General features: G+C 43.3%; 1 protein-coding gene across 2 annotated transcripts in view; it reads left to right on the top strand.

Annotated features, from left to right (window-relative positions):
* Window positions 1-26625, top strand: part of Nsun6 (NOP2/Sun RNA methyltransferase 6) — a 38497-nt gene extending 11872 nt beyond the window's left edge. For both annotated transcript variants that reach the window (XM_032884182.1, XM_032884181.1), the window contains 8 exons: window positions 1345-1454; window positions 3044-3197; window positions 4983-5064; window positions 11206-11325; window positions 16789-16933; window positions 19473-19621; window positions 24348-24473; window positions 26086-26625. In XM_032884182.1, coding sequence (XP_032740073.1) covers window positions 1345-1454; window positions 3044-3197; window positions 4983-5064; window positions 11206-11325; window positions 16789-16933; window positions 19473-19621; window positions 24348-24473; window positions 26086-26319 — 1120 coding nt within the window. In that variant the 3' untranslated portion in view covers window positions 26320-26625. The remainder of the gene's footprint in view (window positions 1-1344; window positions 1455-3043; window positions 3198-4982; window positions 5065-11205; window positions 11326-16788; window positions 16934-19472; window positions 19622-24347; window positions 24474-26085) is intronic.
* Window positions 26626-27384: the final 759 nt, after the last annotated feature.

Here is a 27384-nt window from a genome sequence, read left to right on the forward strand (position 1 = left end):
TTTCATTATTGCTGTTCAGGTTGCTTCTTAAAAGTAGGTCCAGGGGTTGGGGATTTAGCTCAGTGGTAGAGTGCTTGCCTAGCAAACCCAAGGCCCTGGGTTCGGTCCCCAGCTCCGAAAAAAAGAAAAAGGAAAAAAAAAAAAGTAGGTCCAAGTTACCTTCCTGATTCAGCTTCCTGATTTGCTGGGTCTACAAGTCTCATAGCACCGTGGGTTACGATTGACAGTTAGTATGTCAGGTGAGTAATACACGGTGGCCTGTTCTGCAGGTGAAGGAGTGATCCTCCTTAGGAAGGAGGCTCAGGGTGAGCAGTGTCAGCCCATGGACCCAGGCCAAGGGGACATTGACAAAGGTTGTGAGATCTGCTCATGGGGGAAAGAGGGAAACCATAGCGATTACTCCACAGTGAATGGTGACAAACACAGGGGAAATGTTGCCATCCAGAGATGCTCAGTAGACATTTGGTGCTCAGGACTGTTGTTGAGAGCTGGGCAGGTGAAGACCTTCTTGGTGTCAGAAGCTTTTCCCTTTTAGGATCCATGTTGGGGGTCTAGTGCTGTGAGAAAAGTATAATCTGGATGTGAGACATTGGAGCACTCAAGGCCAGGCAGGAATGAAGGAAATGAAGGAAAAGGATTTCTCTTCCATTTAACTGGAAATGTTCAACAGTATTTTCATTCCTGTTGTAGTTTTCATGCTTCAGGGTTTGAAGGCCAAATAGTGTGTGTAAGCCTAATGCTGTTAGGAAGATAAACAGTACTGCTTGTTAAGTGACCAAGCCGCTCTTCATGCCGCACTCCTGCCACCTTCCACCAGAGGGCCCTCTTTTCAGGTGTTTTTATTTCTTCCCCTCTCTCTCTCTCTCTCTCTCTCTCTCTCTCTCTCTCTCGCTCTCTCGCTCTCGATCTATGGTGGCGGGGCGGGGCAACTCACACAAATCAGATGTCTCCTATCACATAGAACCTAGGGGGATCAAGTTCAGGCAGCAACTGGCTCTACCAGCTGAGCCATCTACCCTGTACTTTTGTTTTCCTTTTTCCCAAGTATCTATTCTTTATACCTTTTCCTTTATGCTGTGCAAATGGCTGCTTTGTTTGTATCTTTTCTTAAAGCTTTTTCTCTGTGGCTTATTTAGGAAAATCAAGACTTAACAGGATGTATGTGTGTGTGTGTGTGTGTTGTGTGTGTGTGTGTAGTCTCTTTAAATAGTATTTTTATTCTTTTAAAGTTTTATACATTTATACTGTGTGTATTGATTGTATTCATCCACTAATATCTCTAATAAATAGATACTGAAAATATTGTTCTTTAATTTTTTTCTTTCTTTTTTTTAATGTGCCTAGGAAGAATATAGAAAGACAACAGTGTGAAGTGATTGTTGGTGCACAGTGTGGCAATGCAGTATTAAGAGGGGCCCATGTCTATGTTCCAGGAATTGTGTCAGCTTCAAAGTGTAGGTATAAGATTGAGGGCCGTCTACTATTCCTCAGTGTGATGGATTGGAAATTTACATAATTAACTCTGCCTTTATTAGATATTTCCTGACATTTTCCATGCAGGATTTTATCCTCTAAAAATAAATATTATAATAACAGCTTAACTATTTGTTTAACACAGTGCAGAGTCACTTGGGAAGGGACTCAGTGGTGAATTGTCTAGGTCCCTCTGCTTTGAGCTCCCCTGTAGCAGATTGTCATGATGGTGCTAATCGGGGTGTGATTAGCTTGCCTGGTATTGGCAGTATTCCTTAGGACATGGGGTTTCCTTAGGAAGTGGGATTTCATTAGGATATGAGCCTCCCTTAGGGCATGGCGTTTCCTTAGGACATGGGATTCCCTTAGGACATGGGATTCCTTTAGAATATGGGACTTCCTTAGGACTGGGATCCTGGATGCCTGGGGCTGGAGAAGGCAAGCATTTATTAATTGCTCTCTGCTCTTGACTGACTGTAATGTGGCCAGCAGTTTCAAGTTCTTGCTGCTTTGGTTTCCCCAATGATGAACCATAACTTGCAACTGTGAGGCAAATTGACTTTTTCTCCTTAAGTTGCTTTAAGACAGGGATCCACATAGATCTTTCTGTCACTGTTTGCTTTTCCACACAAGAACTTCCATGATGATAATTCTCTGGGGAACAGAGAAATACAGAACAGAAGGGTAGTGAAGGAAACTGAATGTTCAGTGGTGAAGGACACTCGAGCAGAGGACCAGAGCTCCCCTCCTACTGTGCTCACAGCTGCTTGTCATGCTGACTTCTGCAGTGCCCTTGTGCAGTGGCACAAACACAGGTGTCCTTGTGCAGTGGCACAAGCATGGATACACATGTGCACACAGACACATTTTAGCTTTCTTACAGAAGGTGGTGAAATTCCAGTTTGTACTCCTGATTTCAGTGCCTTAACAACCTCAATCTCCTTTCAGGACATTCATGAGGGTGACATCCAGAATCCCAGACAGTGACATAAACCTGGCATTCTTCATGGACCCACCCTGGTAGTGGTGAATGGCTTGTGCTTAGCTGATGCAGTGGACCCTTCCTGGACTTGAATCAGAAAGCGTTAGCTTGGCCCTGTAACAAATGTGTTCAGTTCCTGGACTTCACCTGTCCTGTGTAGGATGATCTGGAAGATGATTGCTTGACCCCTAGTGTGGCTCTGGTTTCTTTTTTAGATATATACACTTTTATTGAATCCTTTTATAGGCAACTTAAATGTTGAGTATTGAGTCATGATACTAAAATTTATATAACAACTTTTACTTAGTATTAGGTTTTGGGGAAATAAGTCATATAGATGATGCCTCCTGTTTACTTGAAGATTCAGATAGGATGTTTTGAGTATCATTCCTGTGTTTTCAATGAAAAAATACAACGTTTCCAGTTAGCTGTTAGGGAATACTTAGAGGCTAAGAGTTGAGTGGCTATTGGGGGTAATGCTGAGATAATAGGCCAGTTTGTATCTAATACAGATAACCATTTTAGCCTGAAGGATTTCACTAGTCTGCTGAAGCACAGGTTAACAGTCTGATTTTCTTCTTTCTTTAGTTATGAAAGCTGGAGATGTCGTTTCCGTGTATTCTGATATTAAAGGGAAATGTAAGAAAGGAGCCAAAGAGTTTGATGGAACTAAAGTATTTCTGGGAAACGGAATTTCTGAACTAAGCCGCAAAGATATCTTCAATGGGTTACCTGATCTGAAGTATGTCACTGAACTCTGTGGGAAAAATAAATTCCTTTTTGTGGTTCAAAAAGCTCAAAACAGTGAAAAGGCATATTTTGTTACACTATGTAAAATTTTCCATGACCTCAACTGGAAAAATGAGCCCATATTTCCGTGATTTTTGGAAAGAGCTCCTGTTTGGTCAAAAAAGGTAAATAGATAAAAAACCAAAGCAGTAGAATGTAGACAAAGCTCAGTGGTGGGTGCCCAAGAGCCCCTAAGTTAGTCCTCAGCAGGGCAAAGCAGAGCAGAAGCCCAAGGTAAGTGACTGATCACACTGTAATTGGGTAAGAATTTTACTTGTCCTTTTAGATTTAATTGCTTGAACTTTGAAGAACAATGCTTATCTTAATAGAAAATTAGATGACTTGTCTTTTCAAACATTCTTATTTTATCAAAGAAAAGTTTAATTTTAATGTGAGTAAAAAAATAACAAAAAAAATTAGATCTGAATTGTAGCTTGCATGTGAATATTTATGGTCAAAACTAAATGTTTCAATTTGTTCAAGCCACATTTATACAGAATTAGTTCTAAGTCCTATTTGGGTGTTGGTAGCTTGAACGGATGAGAACCCACTGAACCTGCTTTTCTGGACTTGTTTTAGGAGGGCTGCAGAGCACCATCGCTCCAAGGTTGGCAGCTGACACACGTGTGCCAAGTACTGGGAATCGCACCATTTAGAATGGTTCCAGAGTCCTCATTTCTAAACAGTGTCACGTTGGAGTGGCCTTTCTATAGGAATGAAGTCAGTTCTCCTAAAGAAACAGACAGTTGGCTGTCAGGGTCTGAGAAAGAAATGCTAGACCCTGATTTTATTCTTAGGATGTTTTGTTGATGCAGTCATGTCTCTGTAGTAAATGGATAGCTTCCAGTGCCCACTTTAGCTGCTCGCTGATGCCGAGCGCTCAGTTCATACGTGTGTCTCGTGACTGCTGAGCCGAGTTCGCTTTTCTGCTGGGAGTGACGGGTAGGCAGGCTTCAAAAGCCTGTGGCAGTGCTTGTAAGTTCCCTTCCACTGACGCTTCTGGAGCACGGCTCCCAATGCAGCGCCCCACCTGGCCCTTCCTGGAGCCGGAGGCTCCACTGCCACTAGTAAAATGGGACAGAGGTAGAACAGTCATCTGGGGACAGTGTCAGTACTGGGTATACTGGGCATACTGAGCAGCTGTCGTGTAGAAAGATGGGAGGGGAGCGGGGCCCTGCCTTTGTCAGTGCTCGGCACCAGCATGAGCTTAGGCGTGTTTCCTCGTTTCCATCTAGGTGTCTAGCAGAGTGCCCTATACATTCAGTCATGCACAACATATGTTACTCCACTAGAATGAAGTGGTAAGATTATGTGTTCTTTGTCTTTTAATTTATTGAGCTCTTAAAGGAAACTCTTGTGCTTACTAAAATAGTTATGTAGCCTTATTTATTTGGATGAGCCTCTTGTAAAATTCAAAACAATCAATAGAACCATTCTAATTTGTTGAATAAAGCAAAGTATTTAAATGCAGAAAAGGAGCTAGAGAGATGGCTCAGCAGTTAAGAACACTGGCTGCTCTTCCAGAGGTCCTGAGTTCAATTCCTAGAAACCACATGGTGGCTCACAACCATCTGTAATGAGATCTGATGCCCTCTTCTGGTGTGTCTGAAGACAGCAACAGTGTACTCATAAATAAAAATAAATAAATCTAAAAAAAATAAATGTAGAACTGATGAGTCTTTCCTACAAATATATACTATACACAGACTAATATTTAATTTCTTTTTTTTTTTTTTAGGGGTATAGGCATAAGAATGACAGAACCCATATATCTCAGTCCCTCATTTGACAATGTTCTATCTGGTTATATATTTTTACAGGTAAGAAAAATACCGAGTGACATTAAAGCATTTGCATAAATTATTACAAAGTATTTCTCTCTTTTATTAATATTCTTGCACTTCTGACCTACCATTGTCAAATACCAAGATAGTTCTTCTGAGTACTCCTGTTTTTTGTATTGATTTAATACTCTGTCCCCCATGTCTAAAGTGATTTATGATATGATATAATTACTGCCTTTGGTCTCAGAATGTTAATCATAAGCAATGCACATATTGATGTGCAGCTAAGGTTCTAGTTATAAGAGTGATGTTCAGTATTACTCAGGTGGTTTCCTGCCAGCAGGCTTTTGTCAGGCTGGGATTAAGTGCTGGGATGGGATGGGTCATTTTACCTTCTCTAGCTTCTTAAGTACATTCATGGTCATCAACTCATTTTAATGCTATTATTGTATGAAATGGAAATACCGAAGACTAGGTCTGTTGGGGCTCTTGGCCAAGGTCACACTGCTAATAATTAGCAACATCTCAAGTTAAACCCATGTCCAGGAGCAACATGTTTTCTTCTCTTCCAGTATTAAACCACAAGATACTACACAAATCTGGAGATTATGTCTGGGCAAAACAGATCAAAAGTGATTCGTGTTTATTACTATCTAACTGAACCTCAGGGCTGATGTAAAGCGATAGGACCGATAGCCTTCTGCCTGCTTGGATGTGAATCACTTTGGGCGATTTTGTTGCTTGGTTTGGCTTCGCATGGGATCACTTTTAACACCCCTGACTCACAGTGGGTGTTTTCTGTATACCTTCTCACTGCGAGCATGAAGAAAGTCTTCATCTTCTCTCTGCTAAGATAAAGGACCATATGCCTGCTTAGCGTATGATTTAGTTTGGACTTTAAGGAGAAATCTGCATAGCACAAACTTCTTTTAGATCTCATATTGTTTATACCAACTTGTTGAGCTGCCTTTCCTGATTTTGGATTCTATCTCTCTTTTCTTTTTCCAGTTGTATGGATGTGTGTGTTTGCATTGTGGGTGTGTGCACTGAGTACAAGTGCCCACGGAGGCCGGAAGAAGGTGTGGGATGGACGTGTAATGTGAGTGTTGGGAACTGAGCTCAGCGCCTCTCTAAGAACACTGTATCTCGCTTAACTGCGGCCGCATGTCGAGCCCTCTGGATTTCTGACTGTAAAACTAGCTCAGGGATGATTATAAAATAGAAATCACAAGACAACTTGTGATCCATGTCATCTGTACATGCCATAAAACTACTTGTTCACTCTAACAAAGGACATTAGCCTACTGCTGGACAAAAGCTTTTATATTTGAGGATAGAGTTGAACTTTTTGTCATTTTCCTAGTGGAAACTTTTCTTTTTCATGGAATATTATATGTAGCAGGCCATTGGTTAGCCTATGACCAACTTAGATTATAATGATGATCACACTTAAGGCATACTGAGGGTTTAACTATGTTGCATTAGTGTTTTGTATATATTACTTCATGCATCACTTAAACGTCTTTAAGGCCATAGGTAAGGCAAGAGACTTAAAGAGATAAAGTATGTAGTAGGCAGTGGGCTAACTGGGCCTCATTGACTGTGAAACAGAAACTGCCAATTTGAACCCAGGTCTCTGATTCAAGCATATGCTTCAGACATGACTCCTGGACACCTGCACACACATTAGTACAGGGGCAGTGAAGATGCAGGTCCTAATCCAGTCCGAGCTGCCGGAATGTGGCTCGTCTCTAGGAAATTCCTGTTTCCTAAGTGTTACAAATGCTGCTTTTATAGCTTTGCAACCTGAGTTTAGTTGGTCTGAAAATTGTATTGATTTTTTAATGTTAAATTTCTCTTTGCAAAGTAGTTCAGAGCCACCAGATTTTCTTTCAGTTGGGAAAAAAAAATTTTTTCATACAATGTATATTTGATCATGTTTTCCCCTCCTCCAACACCCACTTCCCCCCAGGTCCTTCCCACCTCTCTACCCACCCATCTTCATATTTTTCTCTCTTTCAAAAAAAAAAAAGAAAAGAAAAAGAAAAAACAAAAAAATAAAACACCAAGCAAAATGAACATTAAACAAAACCAATAAACACCCCCCTTCCTAGCAAACCCATAAAACAAGCAAGCAACAGATCAATAAAACAGGACAAAAAGAACAAAAAAACAAAAGGAAACAAAAATACCACTGAGTTTGTTTTGTGTTGATTGACCAACTATTCCAGGGCATAGGATCTGCCCTGGTATGCAGTTTATCAATACCCAGTGAGAGTTTATTGGAGAAAATTAATTTTACCTAAGCTGCAATATCAATCACAGCTAACTTCCAGATAGAGGTGGGAGCTCGTGGCCACGCCCCCTCTTAGCTGGGACCTTCCCAGGCTTGGATCTGTGCAGGTCTTATGTGTGCTGGCAGCTGCCTTGAGCCCGTCTGTGTGTCGTCCTGTTGTGTCTGAAGACATTGTTTCTGTGGAGGTATCTGTCACCTCTGGCTCTTAGAGTCTTTCTGCCTCTTCCTCTGCATAGGTTCTTGAGCAGGCAGGGCTTTGGTGAAGGCATCCTATTAGGAACACTTGGTCTGAAGTCACTTAGTGTTCCCACATTGTCCAGGGGTGAGTCTGTTAATTTTCATCTAGGCAGAAAAAGCTGCTCTGATGAGGGTTGAGCCAGGCACTGATCTCTGGATATGACAGTGTGTCATTAGGAATGCTTGTACTATTCTCTTCCTGTAACGGAATAATAGTGTTGGGTTTCCCCTAGGCCCGTGACCTGTCACAGGCTCTTGCAAGTTTAGAAATGTTGGGTATGGGTTCCATCATAAGGGGCAGACCTTAAGTGCAATCAAAAAGCGTTTGGTCACTCGTTTAACGTCTGTGCCACTGCTGCACCAGTATATCTTGCAGTCTGTCACTGCTATAGGTTGTGGGATCTATAGCTGGAGATACTGACAATGACCTTTCTCCTTCTGTAGCACACAGAGTACCTTCAGCACCAGGACTGCTGGTCAGTAGGGTTGGAACTTGTAGTTAGGTACCCGCTCTTCTTGTCAGTGCTTGGTGCTACATATGCACGTTGTCTTTACAAGAGGGCCTTACCAGTAGCCAATAGCCTTGCAATATCCTGTGATGTTTGGGCTTTCCCATCCCTGCCATTGGAGCTGTCACTTGGTATCAAGAGCTGTCTTGTTGGAGCACTGTCCCCTATCACTTGGTGACACTATGTAGATTGCCTTTTATGTGTATGTATTTTAGGAAGCGTCTACAATGGTGGATTTCCATATGGGTTTCAAATGCTCTTTAGTGTTAGTTGTCTCTCTCCACCTCTACCCTTCTCTCCCACTCCCTCCCTATTTAATTCTCCTATTTGTTTTCCCTTTATCTCTCTATAACACTATATTCCATTTCCCTTCCTTGGGAATTCCTTCCCCTTCTCCTGGTTCCTTAGGAGATACCTGTATCTGTGGATACTTGTATTGTAGCATTACATTTCAAAGGATTTAAAGCTAACAGCCACGCATAAGAGGAAACATAGAATATTTATATTTTGGGGACTGAGGTTACCTCATCCAGGATGATTTTTTTCTGCTTTATTCATTTTTTAGTTGACCATTAAGCTGTTTCCGATTTCTGGCTATTGTGAATAAAGCAGCAGTGAACAGGAGTGAGCAAACATCTGTCAGGATGTAGAGTCTATTGGGTACCGCCCAGGAGTGCAGTAGCACTTGTGGTATATTCATTTTCAGTGTTTGAAGGACCCTTCATACTGATTTCCATAGGTTATGTGCCTGTTTTCACTTCCGCTAGCAGTGACTGAATGTTTCCCTTTTTCCACATATCACCAGCTCTCCTGTGTTTTAATGATCTCGGGCATTCTGACTTGGGTTAGATGACATCTCAAAATGGTTTTAATCCTCATTTCTCTGATGGCTACGAAGAAAGGCCAATCGGGCAGCAGGAGAGCCAGGCCACTGGTGTTTGCACTGAGACCAAGTCCCAGGGAATGGAGGAGCTGTGGAAGGAGGGGCTCCCGCAGGCAGGCAGGCTGCATGCAGCAAGACTCAGTCTGCAGAGATCAGAATGCAGGACAGGAGGATAATGAAAATCACCTACCTTCATCTCAGCCCAGTGTGGCCATTGGGGTTTCTTAGCTATCAGTTTCTTTGTGCCTTGTTAGAAGAACTTGAATACGTTGGTTGAATGTAGGACAGAATCAGGTAACAAGAGTTTCTCTAAGGGGTTTCAAAAAAGAAAAAAATGATCAAAAGAGTAAGTCGTGCTTAAATTTCTTAAAATTATATTTATATATTTATAATTTTTGGGAGGCACATTTGGTGCTGTGGCCCTGTGTAGAAGTCAAAGGACACCTTTTACCATCATGTGGGACTTGCACATTGAACTGTCGTTGTCAGGTTTGGTGGCAGGCACCTTTACCTGCCGAGCCATCTCAGTGGCCCACATGTAAGTTGGAGAATTTGAAAAAAAAAATCATTACCATATTCTTACATATGCACTAGATTGTCACAAATGGAAAAGTTTCACAGCTGTGCAGAGTGGTATGACATCACAGACGGCCTTTTAGACAAATGTGAACTTTCAGGTGACGGTGGTATTTATAGGTGGCTTAACGATCATCACTGAAAGTGCGGTCGGAGCGCCATGTGGATCTGAGCGGTTTTATATCTTTAAATCCTTAAAACAATATTCCGAAGCTGAAATCACCCAGGGCGGCTGAGACCGCAGGTCGAGTAATGGGAGGCTGTCCTGGGTGTAGAAAAGCCACACTCAGAGCTCTTCTCAAAAGGAAGACACGTGCTCGCTCATACAGGGCATATGACCGAGAGACTGGTGCTCTGAAAATCCGTGTAAATCCTTTTTGCTCTTAGGTAGTTGTCAGCGGACACACTTGATGTCTTTGAAAGCTAAGAAACTGGTGGAAGCCATGCTTGCTGTGAGCATTCTGGCTTCCGGGACTCCTCTGCTGTAGTACAGGAGAAGGGAATGGCCCACCTAAAGTTAGCCGGCCCAGAATCTCCCTGTGTCCTTAAGTGTTAAGTACCTTCCCACTCAGCAGCAACACTGATGATTGCTCTTTACCTGCAGAGCTGAAAGCTTCCCTGCCTGGGGCGTGTTCTGGAAAGGTTCCATTTTTTTCTTTAAATCAGTTCAGAAATAAGTTTTCAGTTGCAGAGTCCAGTTTTAGAATTGCGCCTTGTTGAGGCAGGGTCTCTCCTGTTTCTGCCCTTCTGCCCTTCCCACCTGGCTGGCTGCTGAGCTGAGGGATGGTTCTGCTGTGTCCACTCCGTCTCCTTGGGAAGGCTGGGTTCCTATAGGTGCAGTTTTTAACTGTGGGTTCCCTGGTGGGCTTTCCTCTCTGAGCCGCTGGAGAGATGAGTGAATGCCACATCACTGCCAGGTTAAAAGTCACTCTTGTAAGTTTTTAAAGTATGTTTGAAAATAGGAGAAAATGTAAAGTGTAAGACAATCTTGGTGCAAGGTAATATTCTTTCTCCTTCAGTAACCTGAGCCAGCGGGAGCTGGTTTTAATGTTCAGCATTAAGCTGCTGCTTCGCATTTATTTTCTCAAGCTTGCACTCACTGGCTGATAACTTAATTAAATGGATATTGTTGTTCTTATTAAATGTCTGTGTGTGTGTGTGTGTGTGTGTGTGTGTTTGCACATGTGTCACAGCATGTGTGCTTAGCTCAGATGGTAGCTGTGGTAGTTCTTTTCCTTTACGATGTGGGTCTAGGGGATCAAAATCAAGTTGTCAGGTTTGACGGCACTGCATTTACCCACTGAGCCATCTCACCAGCCATGGTACAGTTTCCTGACTGGAGGAACTGACTTAAGTAGCTTGAAGGTGACGGTTAAAGTATTTACATCTTGAAGTCACATCAGGTGTGTGTAAGAGCTTGGCAGAAGCTGTCCCTTTCAGTCCATGTGATAATTGAAGTCACCATAGAGAGCGGTGAGGAACTGCTAGGGAGTCTGTGTTATTTGTGACTTTTGACACCTCTTTCCTGACCTTTCTCTGAAAGAACTATTATCTTCTAAATCCCTGTCCTTCACTTCCTCCAGAATTAAATGTGGAAAATGTTATATTTATTGAGTTTATTGAGTTGAGAGGCTACATTGTCAAGAATCATCCTTTCTTCTTTTTTCTTCTTCTAGAATTTGCCATCTACGGTTGTAGCTCATGTTCTTGATCCTCAACCTGGAGAGAAGATTCTAGATTTGTGTGCAGCACCAGGGGGCAAAACTACACACATTGCAGCACTGATGCACGACCAGGTGAGATGTCTTCATGGAGGCTCCCCTCAGACAGTTCCCACGGCACTGAGGGTGACAGGAAGCTAGGGTGTCCCCTCAGCTGTTAACACAGTCAATTCAGGTGACCATCATTCATGAGGACCTTCTCAAGAGATTCCAGTTTGCTAATACAACAGTAGAGTTGTGCCCTGATAGGATTATTTATCTGAAATACTTAAGAGATGTTTTCTTGTTCTTAACTTTGAGATTTTACATTTAGATGAGCTACTAAGGTATAAATCACCAGTGAAAATCAACTTCAGAGAGTATTATCAGTGTGCCATCATCCCTGTGGTCTATGTGAACACATACAATGAACATAGAAACATCACTGTGTATCTAGAAAAGAATGGAGTCCTGGGAGTGTGTCTTTATCACAAATGTGAGGGAGTTTGATCCTGGGTAACTTTCATACAAATTTTACTGCATTTTTCTTGTTACATATGAATGTGCCAAACATCTTTCTTTTCTCATGGGCTGGTTCTGTCTTTGTTCAAAACTCATTAATTGTATTTTGTTCTTCAGTATAAAAAACAGGCCATTGGTTGCTATCTTTTCTGTCTAAAGCTTTATAAAACTAAATGCCTGCTAAAACCTAACTGCAGAGGGCGGGGCAGTGCAGTGATGTGGGATTCAAGGTTTATAGATGCCTTTTATGATGTGTGTGGGCTCATGAGGATACTTAGTGAGAGGTTGATAACACCGGGAAAGAGAGTAATGACTGAATAGGAGAGATGGGCCAGAAAATGCTGTGCAGGACACATGACGTGGACATAGGAGCGAAGGCCACACAGGAGTGTAAATGCTGGTGAATGGGAACGGATGTAGTACTGTGCACTCTCTCCCTTGTTTCAGTCTTCTCAGTTAACAGGAAGCAAAGAGAACGGATGCAAAGAGGAGAGAGGGTAAGTCTAGAAAATTGAGTCCAACAATGAGATATGGACATGTCCAGTTTTTTCCTAAGCAGTCATGAGTGTGTCCTTCAGATATACTTTATCGTGAGGATAGTTTTATCCTTTTTCTGTGATTTTATCCTTTTTCAGCTGTGTAGGGATGGCTGTGAAGCTGACAAAGAGTTGACTTAGCTGTAGCAGAGCTTGGAAATACGCAACAAGAAGCATGCTGTGTATAGAGTTAAGGCTGGACAGAGGGGGACGGCGTGCTGCCTCTTCCCTCCAGTGTCAGGCACTGATACCCAGTGACATGCTCTCTCAGGCAATGTTCTGTGAAACAGTAGCTCTCTTCATTGGGGGAGTGGGGAAGAGGTACGTAAATCTTAGGGAGGGGGGTACTGCTTTCCAATAGTATAGTATTGGCTGGGGCTAAGGGGCTGGGAATGCTTTATTTACATTAAGAGGGATCCCAAGTGCTTAGATGTTTAATTTGGCCAAGAGGCTAAGTGACTTCCTTAAGAAGAAGGGAGTGGGGTTGGTGGGGCTTTGCGTCCTGAGGCGTGTGGGCAAACCTTACTCCTGCTGGGTTTGGATCCTCTCTATCCTGCTCTCCTTCCAGGTCTGCTTCCAGTTGCACTTACCCACAATGTGTTCTAGAATCTAAGATGATTAAAGAGTGTAGCTTATAAATGAAATACTTCAGGGGCCACAGCATGATGACAGCTGGTAGGTTAATGTATGGAGTATTTAATGTACATTCCTTTCGGTTTACTCACAAGTTGCTTGAGGGTGGGCACGATGCTGGGGATTGAACCAGCGCCTCTGTACAAGCTAGGCAGGTGCACTTATCACGGATCTGTTCTCCCAGTACTTTTACTTTCTGTAGTAAAACAGGTCTTTCCAAAGAGACTGACTCGGGGTGAATCCACTTGCTATGACCTCATGATGCTGTTAAGAAAGCAATGCGTTGGTGACGTACAGTAAACATTTGTTGAACTGAGACTGTTGTCACTTGCCCAGTTTTGTGTGTCTTACATCCTGGTTACCGTCTTGCTGTCAGCCCAATTAGCCGTTTGGCCTCGTCCTAGAGTGTAGGTTGTTGGATACTTGGTGCTTGCTGGAGCTTTTGACGCTTTTTGTTATTAGCTAAACAAGCATATGAATGCAGCTTCCAGACTGGTGCATTTGTGAAGGCAGCACACTGCTAGGGCATTTCACTTTCTCTCTAGTCTAGTTGAGCCCATTTGCCTCTTTTCCCTACTTTTCCTGCTTAGTTCACCTTAAATGTCAAGGCTTTGTCTGTCCAACCCGTTTGTCAAGTTGTTGGATTTGTTATCAAATCCTGATGCTATCTAGTAACATGACCAGAAAACTCATGTATTACAGTTTTCATGCAGCTGATGCATACGGGTGATATATACATTTTTAAAAATAAGAATTATACAGAAGAGTCGATCCACCGTGTAAGGACTATCAGACATCACCCACATGACTCAGCATCTTCTTAAAACTATGACTGTGTGACTTTGACTTAGTCTGACCTTCTTTTTGATATCTCTCTATATATTTATCATTATACTTTGTTTCTCTTCATCTCCCTCATCATTGCTCTTCCCACTCTCATGCTGGGTCCCCTTCTTCCCCACAGATCATCTGTGCATATGTCACAGAATTTCCATTCTTATTATTTTCATTGTTTTACGTTTGATAAAACTTTGATTTGTGGTTCAGAATATAGTCGATCCTAGAGAAGTTCGTGGCTGAATGAATATTCTGTTTCTGTTGGGTGGGATATTTTTGAGGCATTATGAAGTTAAGTTCATTTAGTTTATGATGCAGTTTAACTCTGGTTTATTTGTTGACTTTTAGTTTGAATGATTTATCCAAAGACATCAGTAAGACATTGAAGAGTCCACAGCTGTTATACTGTGGCCGGGTTAGCCTTTATGCTCAATAATTAGATAATTTAAAGGCAAAATTAGATAAAGGGAGGCTGAGTAGTGGAAACGAGAAGCAGAAATTCTTAATTTTAAACAGATAAAGAAAAAAATGTTAGGTAATCATCAGCTCTTACTTAATAACCAGGGGCTCCTGATATGGTTGGTGGGAGTGAAAACCAGGCCAGGATGGACAGGTCTCAACAAGACTGAGGTGGAGACAAGGTTATTCTAAGCAGTCAGACATTTTATACCCTCGTCAAAGCAACATACAGTAGTGGGTCCCAGGATAATGGTGGTTGCAAGCTAGAGAGAGCTTACAAGGTTAATGTCTAAGGCTAGTTCTTTTGCCAGACTTCTGTATGCTTTGCTGACTTCTAGGGATGGAGAATCACAAGTGTCCTGAATGCTTCACAGGCTGAGGCAGTGCCTCGGATTCTCAGGAACTGAAAGGCACATGGTGCCCCAGGATCCATGGATGCTAACCTGAAAGACCTTTGCACGTATCTCTCAGGGCAGCTGACGAGTCCAACTCCACGGTTCTCTGCATGTTAGTAAGAGAGAAGGTGGAGGACACCGTGAGACAAAAAGAATAAAAGCCAACAAAATGGATTTTTCTAGTAATAAAAAGTGCATTAAAATATTAAGTTTATGAAGGGATATAAAAAGCATGGGATGCTTTACAACACAGTGAAAATACTGCTAAAAATGTGTGCTAGAAAGGAAAAGGGAGACGTGGAGAGGGGAAGATGAGGTGCTGGAGTGGCTTCTGTTGGTGCCCTGACACAGATTGTGGGCCGTGGGCAGCTGAGATGTTTGGCCACTGGCCTTGCTGGTGGTTTATGCTGCTGGCGTTGAACCTGTATTGGTTCTTGGTTCACACCTGAGCTGCCATGATTTCATTAGCTTTCCTTTGCATACCAGGGGCTTTACAGTCAACATGGGAAGCTTCATTCTCCTGAAGAGCTCTGGGTTTTAGCCTTCATTGTTGTAGCTAAGGGGTGTCTCTCTCCCGAGCACACACAGACTGGAGAAAAGAACCACAGCCCCAGGATTGGCGCAGGAGGAGCTCCCTTCCTATTTGTGAAGCCTCCTGAGTCGTGACCCCTTGCACTCCAGACTTCCTGGGGCATTGAAACCTCCTCCTTGGTGCTATACAACCTGACAGATGCTAGAGCCCCCTCAACCTCAGGCTCAGTCCATCAGACACCTATTCCATCAGTGAGACAGTGAAGAGGTTCTGCGCATGCCCTTTCTGACTTGAGTGGAGCTTCCTACAGCCTGAACTTTTCAGACAGTCCACACCTGGCCCTCCTGCCAGACCTGTAGCAGTTTCCATTTAAGTTCCCTGACTATTCTCCAGCCCCAGAGTAGTTCCTTATAAATAAGAGCATCCCTCTTGAGATAGCACCCAGTAGGTCCTAGGGAATGACATCTGGGATTCTCCACTGCTCATCTCCAGAGGTGCTGTGTCAGCAAAACCTGTTCAGTGCTTTGTCTAAAAGTAGGATTGCCAGTCTCTCCTCACCAGGACCACCTGGGTATCATCCTTCTGAACTGTGTTCCTGTCATTGCCACAGTGACCCTGACCTTCCTCCTTTTTCGAGGACTCTGCTTTACTGGCTGTCTTAGGACTCTGTTGCTGTGAAGAGACACCATGTGCCAGCAACTCTCATAAAGGAAAGCATTCAACTGGGGCTGGCTTGTAGTTAAGAGATTTCTTCTGTTTTCATCATGGCAGAAAGCATGGTGGCATACAGGTAGACATTGTGGTGGAGAGGAGCTAAGAGTTCTGCATCTGGATACACAGGCAGCAAGAAAAGAAAGTGAGCCGCTGGGCCTGCCTGGGCCGTGTAAAACCTTAAAGCCCAGCCCCCCAGTGACACACTTCCTGTCCTAATCTTTAGAAATAATACCACTCCTTGTGAGCCTATGGAAATCATTGTCATTCAGTCTACTACACTGCTCTCCTCTTTAACTAGGTCACACTCCTCGGGAACTGCTCAGTTCTTTCCTGATCCTGGTGTCCTTAGCAGCATTTGAACTTTGTGCCTTTCCAAAGCATTTTGCTGTGACACACTGAGGATTGGGGTCATGACATCCTTATTTTGGTTACCATAGTTCAAATAATTTTCTGTACCATGAACATTTTAAGACAGATATTCATTTGTATGTAACTCCTTGAGGAGAGTGTGTTTCGTAGAGGAAGCTTATACTTTTTCATAGGTGATCAGTCACTCGAGATTGGTGGTGTTCTGTTTACCTTCAGGAATGCTTCTAAGTTTCTTGAAAATATTGCAAACATTTTTTTTTCAGTTTTGAAAACTATAGCTAGGTTGAAGAACAATTGACAGGAAAGTGTTGAAAGAAAAGACAAGGTATTTGAAGAATATAATATTTCAGCGCTGGGAACTGACTGACAGGCATTGTGCTTGTAAGAAACCCTCTACCACTGAGCTAAACCTCCTTACAGCCAACGTGAATTTGCTGTGCATTTGGTTAATGAATTTAGCAGGCATGGTGGGAGGAAAGCAAACAAGCACTGTTTACACTCGTCTTTTGTATTGCTGACTTTCAGAACTGCTTCACATTTACACTCCGTTTTCATTTTTTAGGGAGAAGTAATAGCATTGGACAAAATACTGAGTAAAGTGACAAAATTAAAGCAGAACGCTTCATTATTAGGACTGCATTCTATCCGGGCGTTTTGCTTTGATGCAACAAAGGCTCTTAAGCTGGAGGTGATGGACGGCGTAGACGGTAACCCGAGTTTGTTTCTCTTGTTGTGCGGTTTTCTCAGTTCCGCGTACTCATTAGCTATTGATACAGATATGACTGGGAAGTGACTGAGGATAATTAAGGTGATGTGGGAATGTTTATTAATGTTTAATGTAATGTCTGTTAATGTTTTAACGTGTTAATGGCAAGACACTCGAAATTTACTCTTGACAGCTTTGTAGTGTGATATATGTCGTCACTAAGCATAGAGTCCCTCTGTGTGCTAGATATCAAACCTGACCCTTCCTGCCCAGTAAACTTCGTAACTTCTCTGTAATATTGCCCTGTCCTTCCTTGCCATTGGCAATCATTCTCTCTTTCTCCTTCAACGTGTTCGAATTTTTAGCTTCCAGATTAACTGTCTTTTGGGGTTGGCTTATTTTCAGGTAACAGAGTATCTTGGATTCTCCCACATTGTTTTAAGTGTCGAGACTTCTTTCCGGGCTGTAGTGTTGCCCTGTATGCATGCCCTGTGTCCTTTCTAGTCATTCCTGGTTGGACACTTGAGCCGATTCTGTAGCATCGGCTGTTGTAAGTAGTGCTGAAGTGAGCGTGCAAACATCTGTGGCGAGAGCTCCCCACCATACGTGCCTCCTGGGTGCCTCACACAGCTCTTTATTATTGACCGTTTAGAGAACCATGCTGATCTTAGCAGTGGTTATATTTAAGTTCTTACATGGTACATGTGCACTCTCCCTCTCTCCATGCTCTCACCAGAGTATCTTCTGTTCTTGTCTTTTGGTAACTGTCACTGCATTTTCTTGAAGGTTTGTTGCAGTGAGCATCTCTTTCATATACCCACTAGCCATGCCACATTGTCCTTTGAAGAGCAGTAAGTGCCCATTTAATGCTTTACCCTTTCACTGTATATTAGTTTCTGTGATAAACACCTGGTTTTGCCTCACACTATGAAGGTGCACCTTGTTTCATTCACCTCCCATCACAGGGAACTCAGTGTTGATGTCCTCCTGGTCATGGTGGGGAAGGAATATGTGATGTCAAGCACTTCTCAAAAGTGCTTTATTTATTTCATTTATTTATTCATTTATTTCAGTAAATAATTGAATGGTGAAGCCTTGCTGGAACTGTTTGTCCCACATTTCCTTAGTGATGTCCTCCTATGATGTTGTCTTCTTTTGAATGTGCTGTGTTTATATTGTGCTGTGTTTTTAATCTTGTTTACCCACTATAGGTTTTGGTGACCGAACTTACTACCTTATTGTCAAACATATCCATCACAGGCCATTTGAAGCTGATAGTGACTGACTTTCTCATTAAAAGCCCAACAAGTTTTTTAATTCCCTATTTTATTTTGTTTTATTGCATAGTTTCTATATTTTACACAATATAGTGTACCCCTGAACATTCGCACTGTTTTAGTGACTTCATACTGGGGAGAATGAGAGCAAAACGTGTGATGTGTGACATTTATGTAAGCAGGTTAAAAACTACAGCTAAGAAAATGATTCACAGGATATTATGAAATAGGTTCATATCTTCTATGTACAAGAGCTGTTCTGTTCATTAAGAAAGGCGGTTTCAGCAGGGAAAGGCTACACAAGGTTTGTACCTGCTTAAAGGAAAAACACAGTTGATCAAGGAAATAAAACACCATTTTAATGAGGCTTTTGGTGAAACAGGTGCACACACTCATGATAAGGGCAGCGTGGACTATAGTATGATCTCTCTTTTGTTGGGGATGGCTACCAGTATGCATCAAAAAATAAAGAGTTCTTTAAAAAGTATTTTGCTAAGATGGTAAATGAAATAGGGGGAAAAGGTTTTATATGGAGGTAGGTTGAGTTGAAAATAGCCTGTGTTTTAATCTCCTAAACAGATAAAAACAGAAGGTAATTCTGGGTTTAAATAAGTTTCAATAACAATGCCAAGCTTGCAGGTAAAGAACACAAGTATAATGAGACCAGCGTCACGGCTTTCCCAATAATGGCAACATGAGAAGTTACTCCTGAGCACACAGGGAAACTTGATTCGGAACCATAGTGGACCGTAGCCGTGCACATTGCTGTAAACCAGGAGACTAACAGCAGCCAGAACCAACCTGCTCGGAGCCTGACCGGCTCTGACTCTTCCCGAGCTGCCTGGGAGCTGGGGGTGGGGATTACCAGGGGGATCATTTCTTTGATGGTAGGTGAGGAGAATTAGGACTAGGTACTGCCTCTGGGACATTATGGCTTCTGACACTGGGAGTTGAAAGTCTTACTTGCTTTGGTGTGGCTTTGTGTTGTACTAACAGAGCTCATCTCTAACAACTGCATTTCGATGTTCTTACGTGTTGTACTAACAGAGCTCATCTCTAACAACTGCATTTCGATGTTCTTACGAAGTCAAGTCTGTATGAGATACAAGCGTTCTTAGCTTAGCCAAGCAGTTGCTAAAGGGAGGAAGGATTTGTCTTTATTTACTGTCCTAGATTATGATGTTAATTTCTCATTGCTTATATCTCAAGAGTGCTCTATTCTAGACCTGTCTTTTAGATCATGTTTCTAATTGTATTTTATAGGGGCACCTCCATTCTTACCAGAATCTTTTGACCGAATTCTCCTTGACGCACCCTGCAGTGGACTGGGACAGAGGCCAAATATGGCTTGCACTTGGACTTTGAAGGAAGTGACATCCTATCAGCCACTGCAGCGAAAACTCCTTAATGTGGTATGTGATGCCCCTTTGCTGTGGGAAACTGACTGCTGCTAGTTCAGTGTTCAGTCTACCAAAACTATTGTAAAACTCCTATGTGGAGCAGCACATTTCCCTGTGGCCAGAAGGTGGGGCCAGTCAGGAGTCATAGACAAGACTGGACACATAGGCTTTGCTATGGCCACATGGAATATTTATTCATCCTTAAAAAGGAGTGAAATGTGGTACATGCTGCAATATAAACGGCCCTTAGAGACTTTATACTAAGTGAAGTAAAGCACTCACAAAAGCAAACATTTTTGTATGATCTCAATTACAAAGTAATTCCTAGGGATAGAAAGTAGAGCAAAAGGAGTTACACTGCGAGAAAGGATAGTTACGGGTTAATGGTTACACTGCGAGAGAGGATAGTTACAGATTAATGGATACAGAGGCACAGTTTGGGATGCTTGCACTAATGCACAGGGTATCATCAAGTCATTTAGATAACATGGTATCGTTTATATTAACTAGTTTTTGCTACAGATAAATGAAGAGATTGGGACTACTTCCTGTTTTGTTGGTGTGGCTTCAGTCTTTTGAGGCAGGCTCTTGCTGTGCATCCTGAGCTGGACTCAAGCTCTCAGTATTTTCACCTCAGCCTCACAAGGGCTGTGATGCTCCGTGTGCATCGTCAGACTCAACTCACGGCTTTAAGCATAGGGAGCTTTCCTTTATACTGATCGTCCTTTAAACGTAGGGAGCTTTCCTGTATACTGACCATCCTTTAAACGTAGGGAGTTAGAGATGGTGTGGTGAATGCTGACTACTGAGCCTGAGGCCTGTGCAAGAGCAGTGAGCGCTCTTGACTGAGGGCCATCTTTTCAGGCCTCATACAACGATCTTTGGATGATAAATGGATTCGTTGTTTCTTCCCGTTCCTCCAGTGAGAACATACGCGGCAACAATGACTGCTGTAATTACTCGGTCTCTCAGGTTGTCTGCTCATTCGCTCTGGCTACCTCCTTTCTCACACAGAGGGAGCACTGGGGGTGAATTATTTAAATGCTTTCAGAATAGTCATCAAAGAACACGCCTTTGTCAGGAAAGCACCAAGTGGCACAAAGGACTCTTTCCCAGCAAAATACACTTTGGCCTGAGGATGAAATAAATTTACTGTTTTATTGTTTTTTGCTTCTGTCATGGTTTTTAGGTCATGGTGAAAATTGAAATTCAGAAAGGATAGTGAGAGTAGATGGATGATTCAGTACAGAGGGCCAGCTGTGAGGGAGCACGTAGAGAGCAGAGGTCCCCTGTGCCGTGCTAGAGGATCACCACTGAGGGAGGCCTCTGAGAGCAGGTGTGTGAGGCATGGCTACACATTGAGAATGTGGGCTTTAGGATCCAACCGGTCTCCATTTGAACAATGACCCCTCTACACTAGTGGCCTTTGGTATGTTGATTTCCAGTTGCAGCAATGGGGAGTACAATGCTATCCATTAGGAATAGCTCATTGGAGACAGGAATCACGGCTGTTAGGCATTCTTTAAGAAAGTCCTTGTGAGAGCCTTTAGCATAGTAGCTGGCACACTCAAAATGTTTACAGTTTTTATTCTATTGTTAGAGATTTATTTTTGAAATAGATGTATCAACTATTGTTATTACTAAATGTGTATAAAACATCATTTTATTTGTCCTTTATTCATTTTTAAAAATTATTTTATTTATTTACATTCTAGCTGTTGCCCCACACAGTTCCTAATCCCATTCCTCCTCCCTCTTGCCTCTGAGAGGGTGTTCTCCCCCACCAAACCTCCCCCTTCCCTTGGGCCTTAAGTCTCTCTAGGATTAGGCACATCTTTTCCCACTGAGATCCGACCAGGCAGTCCTCTGCTATATATGTGCTGGGAGCCTCAGACCAGCCCTTGCATGCTGCCTGGTTGGTGGCTCAGTGTCCAGGAGCCTGGGGTCTGGGTTAGTTGATACTGCTGCTCTTCCTATGGGATTACCCTTCTCCTCAGCTTCTTCAATCCGTTTCCTAATTTAACCATGGGGTTCAATTGTTGGGTGTAAGTATCTATGTCTGTTTCAGTCAGCTGCTGATTGGGTCTCTCAGAGGACAGCCATGCTAAGCACATCATAGCATCTGTAATAGTATGAGGCCTTGGTGCCCTACCCTGAGATGGATCCCAAGTTGGGCTGATCACTGGACAGCTTTTCCTTCAGTTTCTTCTCTTTTTTTCCCCCTGCAATTCTTTTAGACAGGAAAGTTCTGGGTCAGAACTCTTGACTCTGGGTGATCTATCTACTGAAGGTGGTGGTCTCTTTGAGTTCCCTCTCCCCAATGTTGGGCATTTTGGCTAACATAATGAGAGACTCCCCATTGAGTCCTGGGAGTCTCTCACCTTCCAGGCCTCTGGTACTTTCTCGAGGGTCCTCCCACCTCACACCCCTCAGGGCTGTATATTTCTATTCATTCTCCTGGCCCCTCTGGACTTCTCCCTTTACTTAACTCCCACCCCCCATGCATGATCCTGTTCCCCTTTTCTCCTCCCCCTCCCCTCTCCCACCTAGGTCCCTCCCTTCCTTTGCCTCCTGTAATTATTTTGTTTACATTTTTTTAAGGCACACGTATGAATTGTGATTTATTTTGGAGATCTTTTTATTAAAATTATAAACAAAAGTATGAGTCCCCCCCCCAAAAAAAAATAGAAAGAAAGAAGTTGGCTGGGGGGAGTGTGGATCAAAGAAGAGTAAGAGAAAAGGCTAAATATAATCAAAATTCATTGTACAAAATCCACAAAAAGCTCAAGGAAATCTCTCTTGAGCTTGAACAATGTAAACTTAGGGATGCATGCATTTGGAAGAAAGCTGGCCTGGTGTGCTAGCTACTTCCTTGTTGCTGTTTTGACACAATGCCTGACCTAAGAACTTACAGAAGAAACTGCTTACTGTGGCCCCAGTTCAGCACAGTCCAGCATGGTGAGGAAGCCATGGCAACCGGGGCTCCAGGCAGCTGACCGGACTCTGAGAGCGGTGCTCAGCAGTGCTTACCAAGTCAGAGCCTCAGCCCATGGATGAGTGCTCCGCAGTGCAGGGTCTTACCGCCCCATTAACTGAGTCTCCACTGTCACAGCATGCCCAGAGGCTTGTCTCCTTGGCGATTCTAGATCCTGTTCAGGTGACAGTTAGCCATTACTCCTGTCATGCCCGGAGCCCTGGGTTAGATTCCCAGCCAGACTTAATCTGTCTGAGATAGCACAACCTCTGACCTTTGCACTCTGGACAGAGGCAGATGATCCTACGTTTACAGTTATCTTTAGGTAGATGGCGATTTTGAGGCCAGCCTGGGGTGCATGAGAACCTGTTTCAAAAGAGAAAAGAGAAGATAAACTTATGAGCAATTTACATTAGCATGGCACCCTGATTAAATACTACTGCATGGGAAATAGTGTCTAGATCACAACCAGGAAAGCAGACAGTCCATGCCATTTTCTGCCTGCTACTGCTGTGGTACACAGCATTAGTGCTGCACAGCACACTATAGAAACGGGAGCTCCATGGTGATCAGGAAGAACAGTTTAGAAAGGGGACTGGTAAGTGGATGAAACATCATGAAGGGACAAGCAGTGTGCAGAAGTAGTGTCTGATCTGCTGCGTGGGCCTTCAAGTAGCAGTGACTTTGAGGATTACAGGAATGGCAGGGCAGTGTGGCTAATGTGGAAGGACTGACCGAAAGGGGAGGTCAGTCTGGCAGGAACACCTCTATGGAGAGCTTTGAGAGCTCTTTCAGGACTTTGCTTGTGGCGATGAGAAGCAACAAATAGAAAAGCATCGCTCAGACTAGTATGTGGAGACCGGCTTGAAAGAGGGCAGGGAGACAAGTAGGCAGATTTAACTGCCGTATCATCTAGTTGAAAGGTAAAGAGGCTGAGACTGGGATGGTGGTAGTGGATGTTAGGAAACATAGTCAAACTGGACACACACACACTCACACTTCTCTCTCTCTCTCTCTCTCTCTCTCTCTCTCTCTCATACACACACACTTTCTCTCTTTCTCTGTGTGTGACTATGTATTCATACACATACTTATTTATTCTATGTGTGTACATGTGTGCCTATATGTATGTATGTGTGCCATGTGTGTGCAGGCATCAGCAGATGTCAGAAGTAAATTTAAGATCACCTGGAGCTGGAGTTGTGAGCCGTCATATGGATGCTGGGACTTGAATATGGGTCTTTTGCAAGAGCAGTGAGTCCTTTTACCCATGGAGCCGTCTTTACATTAGATATTGAAAGGAGCTGACTAGTGGAAAGGGACTATGAAAGGACTTCAGGCATAAATGGTGTTCTGAGGTCCAGGCCTGCAGCTTTGGGAAGCCTAGGAAGACTGTTCAAGTAGGTTTCCGAGGATGGTAAGTATTTATTTGGGGACACCTTAGCTGAGGTCCAGCAATGTTGACAACTTAGTACATACAGATTCAGAAAGGACGTCCCCTCTACAGATGGCAGTTTGTAAATTTGACCATAAGGATAGCATGGCAGGGGAGGTAAGTCTGAGTCTGTGTGCCATGAAGCTCCAGGGAAGGCTGCATACAGTATGCCGTGTGCACATTGTAGTCTAACTGCAGGACGAGGCCACGTCATACAGGATAACACTTACTCCATCAGATGCTGACACGGCATTGTGTGCCACTGGATAACTCACTCTTGGGGGTCTATTGGGTCTTGGCACGCATAGTCTGATCACTGCTTTCCTTAGGCGGTTCGACTCCTGAAGCCAGGGGGTGTGCTGGTTTACAGCACGTGCACAGTAACTCTGGCAGAAAACGAAGAGCAAGTCGCCTGGGCCCTCAGAACATTCCCCTGCCTTCAACTGCAACCCCAGGTGAGAAGACCAACACTTTCCAGAGCCATAAGGCAAATCTGCATGTGAAGTCCACTGGGAGATGGGACATTGTTATAGAGGCTGTGTCAGCGCTCTGGAGCACTCTTCAGAGGGGTGTGTGTTCACACCAACCACAGGGCTCACACGATCAGATGAGGAAGCTTCCCCTCTCTCTGCAGCCTGTCATTGGACTAAACTGGGGTGAGGCTCGGGTATCCTTCTGCTCCAGTTTATTCCACTTGCTGTCACTAACTGTCACTAAAAAGTCCCTCCTTTTTACTTAGATGCCTTTGCTCACACGTATCCATGCATACCATGTGCACTCCTGCTGCACAGAAGTCAGGTAATCACCTGACTCTGGAGTTAGAGATGTGCTGAGGTACACATGTGAACGCGAGAACCAAACCGGGTGCTCGCAAGGCTTCTTTACGTCCTTCCCAGCCCTGCACGTTTCTGATTTGGAACAGACTGAACATTTTTGCTCTGCCACATGAGACACAGTGCACTGCAGAATATCAGACTAGCCACGGGCACAGGCCGCAGCTGTGGGGCGTCCCTTTGTACTGGCATTAGCATAGGGTATTTCAAAACTCTCTCGTGTGCTTTAGGACAAACTAGACTTCTTGTTAGGATTTTTGTTAGGACATTCAATTCTGAGATATTTGTCTACTGAGATGCTAATATTTGGAGACATTGAGCACCTGACGTCATGGCTTCCTGTACAACTCTTAACAGGCAGTCACATCATAGAGGTTTAAACAATCTAGACATGGTCCCTGTCCTGGGAGGTTACGATGATTACATAGAAAGGAAAGCAAGACCTCAGAGTTCCCATGAGTCCATGAGAAGAAATAACGGAGGACCCTTCCCTTGCTGCCATGGATGGTTGTATTTTCCTGACAGCCATTTCTTCTCCAGTGGTCAAACACTTGTCTATGGACTTGATATTTGGCACTAATGGTTTTCAAAAATTGAATTCTTTAGATTCCTTAAAACCTAGTTGATGCAGCCATGATTTATATATCATTTTCTAACATGTATTCTTCTAATGTGTATTAAAGAAGAAAACTTTCATCATAGAGTTGGTATGATTAAAGACATTTCAGATATTTCTGGGGCTGGCTTCCTTCACTGTTAGAGAATGAGAAGCTGGACTATTCATTTATCCACGTCACACGAGACCCAGTGCTGTCTCTTTTAGCTTTAGTACTGGGTATTTTACCTATTATACACACACACACACACACACACACATATGAGTAAATTGAGTTAGGTAAAGCTGCTTGCTTTGATCATATAGCTGAAATATGTTAGAGCCACATTTTAAGTCTCCAAGCATCTAATCATAGCCTTCAGGCCCTTTGTAACATCATACTTGATAAACATGGAGGATCCTTAATAAATAGGACTCCTTTATCAGGTGACCACATATCACCAATTATCCTGCCCTCCAGTTGGTGTGTGCATCTCACAAAGGCACGTGGACTCACGTGGACTCACGTTTCTGGAAGACATCATCCTCACAGGCAATCTCTCTTTTTACGTAAGCCGTATAGAGGCAGCTTACTGATGGTAGCATATTCAGCCATTTTTGCTCATGTCTTCCCATCAGGAACCCCAGATCGGAGGAGAAGGGATGCTGGGAGCTGGCCTGTCACTGGAGCAGCTGAAACAGCTGCAGCGCTTTGACCCGTGTGTTGTGCCTCTGGAGAGCATGGACACGAACTCTCTTGGAGGTGCCAGAAGGGAAGACGTGATTTGGCTGGCCAACAAGGATTGTATAGGCTTCTTTATTGCAAAGTTTCTAAAATGTCAAAGCACAGAAAGGAAGGTTTCTCGGAAATGAAAATCCTGAATGCTGTCTGCGTGTGGTGCTGTTTCTTACACCAAAATGTTGTCAAGCCAACGGAGTGATGGCACAGTTGCTCAGGAAACAGGATATGCTAGCAGCTCCCCGGATTAGGAGCAGTGTGTATATGTGGCCCTGGGGAAGGGAGGGCTAGTAAAGCAAAATCGGCCTCATGCTTCCTGAGAGGGAAGGAGGAGTCGCCTGGGGTCTGGAACACACTTTCAGCACTAACTCATCAGTATTGGTCTTTCTAATGTGAAAAAAGAGTTTAAAAACAAAAGAATAAACCTCTAAACCTTCCAAGTGGTCATGTAAAGCTGTTTTCTGTTTCCAAGACAGTGGTGGTTCCTTCAGTCAGTTTTCAGGACATGGGCAGTAATACTGACCTCGTCATGACTGAGGTAAGTAGGCTTGTTACCGGAGTCCTGGCCCCTGTCTGTCTGTCCGTCTCTCTCTCTCTCTCTCTCTCTCTCTCTCTCTCTCTCTCTCTCTCTCTCTCTCTCTCTCTCTGTGTGTGTGTGTGTGTGTGTGTGTGTGTACTGATTCCAAATCTGACTTTTTTTTTTTTTTAAAGATTTATTTATTTATTTGTTATATATCAGTACACTGTAGCTGTCTTCAGACTCACCAGAAGAGGGCATCAGACCCCATTATAGATGGTTGTGAGCCACCATGTGGTTGCTGGGATTTGAACTCAGGACCTCTGGAAGAGCAGTCAGTGCTCTTAATCCACTGAGCCATCTCTCCAGCCCCAAATCTGACTTCTTATTGTAAAGTTTTATTTATGTACTGAGCATGTGTGTGGAACACATGTCAAAGTCAGAGGACCACCTTTGGGAGTTTCTCTCCTCTATCTTGGGTTCTGAGGCTCAAACTTGAATTCCCAGGTTTTTGTCCCAAGTACCTTTTCACCTGCTGAACCAGCTCACCAGCCCTCAGATCACTTTTAAATAAAGCTTGGACTTGTGCTGTGGAGTACTTTGAAAAGTGAAGTATAGCTATTTACTTTGTTGCTAAAAAGACAGTTGAGAGTATTCCACATTTTGGCTGTATTATATCCTC

This window comes from Rattus rattus, chromosome 14, assembly GCF_011064425.1.
Source record: "Rattus rattus isolate New Zealand chromosome 14, Rrattus_CSIRO_v1, whole genome shotgun sequence".
Taxonomy (NCBI): domain Eukaryota; kingdom Metazoa; phylum Chordata; class Mammalia; order Rodentia; family Muridae; genus Rattus; species Rattus rattus.